At 37.3% G+C, this 7,317-nt stretch overlaps 1 protein-coding gene across 1 annotated transcript in view; it reads left to right on the forward strand.

Moving 5' to 3' along the window:
• Positions 1 to 3,418, forward strand: part of C9374_003546 (uncharacterized protein) — a gene marked incomplete at both ends in the record, with an annotated part of 3,751 nt that extends 333 nt beyond the window's left edge. The window contains 3 exons of the mRNA XM_044693086.1: positions 1 to 11; positions 235 to 584; positions 765 to 3,418. The exon at positions 1 to 11 is cut by the window's left edge and continues 333 nt beyond it. Coding sequence (XP_044549724.1) covers positions 1 to 11; positions 235 to 584; positions 765 to 3,418 — 3,015 coding nt within the window. The remainder of the gene's footprint in view (positions 12 to 234; positions 585 to 764) is intronic.
• Positions 3,419 to 7,317: the final 3,899 nt, after the last annotated feature.

Below are 7,317 nucleotides of genomic sequence, written 5' to 3' on the forward strand. Positions count from 1 at the left end.
CACGACCGCCAGTGAGTGGAAAGCTCGAATCAACACTCTTCTTCACAAGTTCGAGCAATTCTTCACGCCTCTAGACTCATCTTACGGCGCCGATAAGATCAAGTCTAAAGGTTATAAAAGAGTGTTGGAAGTTTTACACAAGCTGGCGTGTGTGAGTAAAGCTGCAAGAATGCAACAAGAGTTCAATTTTCAATTCACTCTGGACTCCTTAGAATTATGTGAATTGTTATCTAGACTCTTAATGGTGTTTATTAATGAAGGAACAGAGAATAACTCTTTCGAAGCCGCTGATGATTTCATCTCGGGATACATTGCCACTGATAATTATTTGGAAATGACAGAGAAGGAGAGAGAGAAAATCAGAAAGAGAGTTCAACAAAAACACCAAGAAGATGCTATTAAGAATGTTAACTCATTCGTTCAGAAGTCGATGAATGGTAGACTACGAGGTAATGGACGATATCGTGGCAATGGAAGATATCATCCATACTCAGGACCTCAGAACAACTATCAAAATACCGCGACCCCATCCGGCACCAATAAGCCTCCCTTTCAAAGAAGAAACTATGGTGGAAATCCAAGCAGTAACTCCCAGCAATCTTCTGGAAACAATCTCCTCTGACAAAGAAGAGGTGATTGGAGGACGTCTTCAACGGTTTTCAGATCATTGGAAGCAATGGGGTGCTTCTCAATTCGTCCTCAATATGGTGACACATGGCGTGATCATCAATTCGAACCCCATGTTTTGGAAACACTATCATCAGAGACAATTTACACAAGAAGAGACAATTTGGATCAGACAAGAATTGAGCAAGATGTTCCACCTCAAAATTATAGGTCTGGGCTCTTCACGAACAATATTAAATCCAATCAATGTAGTACCAAAGAAAGGGAAGGACCTGTTTCGATTTATACTGGATTTACGAATGATCAATGGCGGAATAGAAGTGTCTCCCTTCAAAATGGACACTCTACTCAAATGTATGAAGTTTTTCAAGAAAGGAATGTGGGCTGCAAAGATAGATCTCAAAAAGGGTTACTTCCATATCCCTATACACCCAGACTCACATCATCTATTAGGATTCCAATTCGAAGGAATGATTTTCGAATTTCTCTGCCTCCCTTTCGGTCTCGCTCCAGCTCCAATTATTTTCACAAAGATATTCAAAGACATAATCATCGTTTGGAGAAGGAACGGAATGATGGTTTATATTTACATAGACGATATGTTAATACTGGCCTTCTCTCTAGAAGAACTTTGGGACAACATTATGACCATAATTCTCGATCTAATGTTCCTAGGTTGGCTGCTTCAATTAGAAAAATGCATCCTCACACCCACTCAAACAATAGAATTCCTAGGTATAACTCTAGATTTTGTGTCAGGCCGTATGTTAATCCCAACAGACAAAGTAGAAACAGCAATAGATGTATCAAACGAACTTATTCAAGCGGAAAAATCGAGAAAGTTTATAAGTTGCCGATTCGTAGCCAAATTTATTGGCAAAATGGAGTTCTTGACAATAGCCAATCCTTACATCGCACCGTTCTTGCACCGTCTCAGGAAAGATATGCTATCAGTGGTCCAAAAGAGAAGCTGGAAAGCATCTATGAGGATCAACAGAGGAGCCAAGAAGGATCTCGAAACTCTTCAGCAAATTGTGCAAGAGAATACTGGAGTTTGTTTCGAGTTAGATACACCAACCCCAGTCGTCGTCAATTCAGATGCATCCCTTCAAGGTTATGGAATTCATGCAAACTCCAACATTTTGGTGGGCAAGTTCAATCAGACAGACGAAACACAGACTCATATCAATCAGAAAGAGCTTCTTGCGGTTCTCTATTTTTTCCGTCATGCAGATCAACACAACAATTACCCTCAAAATACCTATTTCGAGTTCAGAGGAGACAACACAACAGCACTCAGTTATTTAAGGAAGGGTTACGGAATGTTCGACCATCTGGCCTCCACAGCGAAGGAGATTTGGACAATCCTACTCAAAAGAAAGTGGTCGATTTCCAAAGTTGTTTACATCCCATCCCAACAAAACAATATCGCAGATCGGTTGAGTCGCCTCGGAGATTGGCGCTCCTCAGAAGAACTTCTCGACCTCATTCAACAAGAATTCGGTTACCATACGGTAGACAGATTCGCGACAGCAAGTTCCGCAGTCACAATTCAATTCAACAGTTGGCTAGAGAACGATGCATTTCAGTCTCCGTGGGAAATGGACTCAGTCAACTATTGCGTCCCTCCATTAGGTCTAATTCCACAAACAATAGCACACATCATCAAATCGAAGGCTCGAGGGACATTACTAGTTCCCAATTGGCCCTCCTCACACTGGTTCTCAGTACTGCTGAAGATATCAGAAAAAAGTATAAGTGTTCCAAGAAGTTTGCTTATAATCGAGCCTTATACCGAATTGTTCAACAAATTCGAAAATCTGGAAATGATTGCCTTCAAAGTGAATGGCAAACTGTTTCACAATTAACAGCTTTAAGCGTAATTGTCTCTCTAGCTCCGTCAACCCTTACAGAATATTCAAAAATTTATGGCCTCTTCTCATGGTTTGTAACGGCCTTCGACTTTCAAAAAGAATCCGATTCAGTCTTAGATTATTTTTATGGATATCTTGTTTCTATGAAAAAAGCGTACCTTATTCAGAAAGCAAAAGCAGCCATCCAATTTTTCGCTGATCTTGAAGGATGGCAACTTAAAGTATCGAGTAGATTTGGAAGAGTAGTTAAGGGTTCTACAAAGATTTGGTCGTTAGTGGACAGGAAAAAGATAGTGAGAGACCCCATTCGCTCATATCACATCGCAGATTATATTTCTTCATGCAACCCACAGTCTCCTGAAGAGTGCTTTATTTTTTCTCTCACTTCAGCCATTTTGGTTATTGGTTTTAGATTATTTGCTCGTCCTGGCGAGCTATGTGAATTGAAGTGGTCCGATGTGGAAATGGACAAACCAAAACCGGGGTGGATTAATATTAATCTTGCTGGTCACAAAACGGACTTCTTCTTTAATGATCGACCTCACCCAATAGATCCTGTCCAAGACTCCAACACCTTTTGTCCTGTTCAAATCTTAACGACCTATATGAACCTAGTCAGAAATTTTAAATCTCCGGATTCACCACTTTTTTCATTTAAGGACAACCAATACCTAACTACAACTCAAATCTCAGAATTGATTCGCAATGCAATCAGACAAATTGACAGCACAGTGAAAGTCTCCGGACACAGCTTGAGAATCGGTGCATCCACCGAAATTTCCTCTAAAGGAATGCCTATTGAAGTCAACAAAATTATGGGTCGATGGGTGTCGGATAAGTCGGTACTTAGGTACTCGAGACGAATTGGTTTTGCAGAAAGCGATTTCTCCACCAAACTTTTTAATACTCGGAACTAACCCATTAGTTTTCCTCCAATTAATTCCAAACTCTTGTTGTTTACATTATCGAAACATGATTTGTTCTGAACGTAGTGAAGGGCAGGAATGTTTCGATTGTAAACAATAAATGAGTTTGGTTGAGCATTCTCAAAAATTTTTATGCTCAAAAAATTTTCTGCATACTCGAGCTTCGTCTCTCATTGCTTTGCTTAGTGACTTCCCACCCATCGCACTCCCACCCTTATCATGCTTTCTTAAGCTTTTCAAGTTCCTTTTTCGCTGATCCTTAATGTTCTTGTGGTAAGGAAGGACATTATGACAGTGCGGGACTGCCTTGTTCGAATCTTTTCGACAAGTAGTTGAATATTTATTTTTATAACCTTAATTTATTTTATTATTAATTTTACATTAATGTGACATTGTCACCACCTTTGACACCTGGTTTATTTATGATAATATGAGCTGATCACAATCCATCTCTTCTTCATCACTTCCTCCTTACTTCCTTGCGATTCTCTGGTTTTCTCCTTTTTTTCCGCTGAGCGGTTTTTGGAGTTTTTTACCTTCTACACCCCTTTTCAAATGCTCGGGACTCTGCTCAATAAAGTCTAATGACAAATTATGCAGAAAATCCCTCAAACACCAATCCTTTTCCAAAGGATGGATGTTTGGCGAGTTACAAACCCATTAGTTTTCCTCCAATTAATTCCAAACTCTTGTTGTTTACATTATCGAAACATCAAATTTTTGATAGAATTTAAGCGACACCATTTTTGTAGATCTCACGAAAATAATGGGGGTCATGATAGAGCATTCGATCAGGTTTAGGGTAGTTTTCGAGAAAATCAAGTTTGAAGGAGTTTCAGTGAGGTCAAAAATGACATGAAAATTTTTCAAAAAAAAATTAAAAAAAAATTAAGCCAAAACTCCCTGCATTTTTGACAGGATCATCATCAACATCGGGTCATGTTTCCATTCATCATCATGTCATATTTAGGGTTTGGATAGGTGCCCAGCTTGACTTTGAATCTTAATTTTTCGACATGCTTAATCATTGGATTTTTAATTTTTATGAAATCGTCGGGGATGGAGGTATATCTATGTGTTGATATGACTTTCATCCATTAATTATGGGTAATTATTGAACTGTACTCGCTTAAAGTAGACCTTTCGTGCATGGTCGGGGTTTTCGTCATCTTTGATGTTGAGCTTGATCCAAGTATTTCATTCGATAGATTTTGAAGAGTAGTACATTCGTGCTAGCGACATCATTGGATAGTGAGCTAAGTTGGTTGAGTAGTTCAACAAATGGTGACAGGTGTCAAATTTTTGATAGAATTTAAGCGACACCATTTTTGTAGATCTCATGAAAATAATGGGGGTCATGATAGAGCATTCGATCAGGTTTAGGGTAGTTTTCGAGAAAATCAAGTTTGAAGGAGTTTTATTGAGTTCAAAAATGACATGAAAATTTTTCAAAAAAAAATTAAAAAAAAATGAAGCCAAAACTCCCTGCATTTTTGAGGTGATCATCATCAACATCGGGTCATGTTTCCATTCATCATCATGTCATATTCATATGGATCACATCGAATGTGCACATCATGATCAACATTTATGAGGAATATTTTGTGTGTATGAATACACATGGAAATGATAATCATCAAATAGTAGCGGTTAGAATTGTAGTGAATTGGTTCCGTTGGATGTGATGATCATGGAATGAATCTGATGATCGGAATGTTGTTACAGTGATCAGAAACCATGGAATTGATCGTTGGTTCAGTTCAAAGTGATGGTCATGTCATGAATGGTATTCAAGTGAAGTGTGCTGATGGCTCTATGGTAGAGCTGAAAAATACGATCGAGACAAGCACTTCACAGAACTTCATGAAATTGATATGGATGGATGTTCTGATCATTCAAACAACAGATCATCAGTTTTATTCATTGGCATGATTGTTTCATGGAATGGGAGCACTTCGCTTTTCTCGGAAATGATCATTTCTTGAGGAAGGGTACAACTCTCCTCTCTTGTTCATGTCATTCATTCTATCATCATGACACGTTATGATCATCATTGTAGTAGTGTTTCATGTGATTGTGATTGGTTGAAAGTGATCATACTGAATTGTTGTTGGTATGTCTTGTTGTATGATTGAATGATCATTTTATAGCAATTGAATGATTAAGTTTTTCGATAAACCGATGATTGTAATGTTATATAATACATTGTGAAGAACATTTCTATGACTATTGATGATGGATACGATCATTATTGGCGAAGTATCATGATGAATGTTGTGGTGGTGTAATACCATGTTTTTCCGAGAGTGAGTGTGTCCTGAACACTACATATCAATATGTTCGTCATGATGAGTGTGACACATCCATGTTGGTTGCACTCACTGACTCATCAATTTATGGAAGTGGTGTCTCACTCTTTCAATTCATTTTTCTTTTTCACGTGATATTACGATACTGAATAATTTTAAGAATATCACAGTGACTTTATATGATAGTATATAGTGTGATATTGTTATTTTGAAATTTGTGGAATTTATGTATATGAGTTGATTTTGTTATGAGACACCTGAGAATTGTGGAAAATGATTATTAATTAATTTTTGAAGACTTGTCAGGAGAGTGATGTAGTTAGCTTTTTATGGTAGATGAGATGATGTACAACACATTGACATTAATTGTTGTGTTTGTTCATGTCTAGAATGTATTGTTGTTGAGCACCTGAGAAGATTTTGTCATGAAGTGCATTACAATGTGAGACATGGTTGTTTTCTTCAATAGTTGCAATCATCCATGTGTTGATCTTGTTCCATTGTGTTATTATTGATGTTGTGGAGTGTTGTGATTCATTGTGTGATGGAAGGATTCACTCATGTCACATTTGACACTCTTTCATGGATAGCCTGTGTTGATTCATGATGGCTATGTTGAAAATAAAGAGTTAATTCAGTGATTTTCATGATCAGTGCATGTGAAATGTATGGTGTATGTGGTTGATATGCGTTAATGTTCATGTCATCTTGATTTTGAATTTTGTCTGGATTTACTGACCCTATACTTCCCCATTTAGAATTTATCCAAAAAAATCTTGTTGTGACTGATCAGTGTTGTTTGGTGTTGTGATGACGGAATCATGATTGAAATCATTTGTAGTGATTGTAGATGTGTCCTTCAACAGTATTGGATACGTCTACCATGTTCGTTGTTATCACCAAATGAATGAGTGTTCAAAGTTGTTCATGAAGAGTGATGAGATGAAACATAGTTGTTTGAATGTTCATTCAAGTTGATAAACATGCTTGTCATGATGGTGTGATCACGTGATAGTGATTGTGTTGATCCATCTATTGTATGTGTTGAGCAACGTTTCAGTTATTACCATAAAGTTTGATGTTGTGGTGGATGACAACTTTGTTTTGTATATTAAATATTCTTTCATGATCATGAAGTAATCATGTCATAGTGTGAGTCCTATCATTTTGAAGTGTTGTATATTGTTGTGTGCATGGTGTGATATGAAACGTTGAAAAATCTGTGACATTTTCTTTATATGTTGTGATGATGTTCACTACTCTTTATGAGATTGATATATCATGTTTATCATGTAGATGACAACATGTCTATGAAGTATTATAGAATGTATGTTGATACTTGCTGAGATAATTGATAAATGTTAATTTGGAGTGTTTGGAAAAATATGGTCTTAGTCTCTTTACACGGGTTTGAAAAATTCTACTCTTTGGGTTTACTCTTTGGGTTTACTCTTTGGGTTTACTCTTTGGGTTTACTCTTTGGGTTTACTCTTTGGGTTTACTCTTTGGGTTTACTCTTTGGGTTTACTCTTTGGGTTTACTCTTTGGGTTTACTCTTTGGGTTTACTCTTTGGGTTTACT

The sequence above is a fragment of the Naegleria lovaniensis genome (genome assembly GCF_003324165.1).
Source record: "Naegleria lovaniensis strain ATCC 30569 chromosome Unknown tig019, whole genome shotgun sequence".
In the NCBI taxonomy this organism is placed as follows: Eukaryota; Heterolobosea; class Eutetramitea; order Acrasida; family Naegleriidae; genus Naegleria; species Naegleria lovaniensis.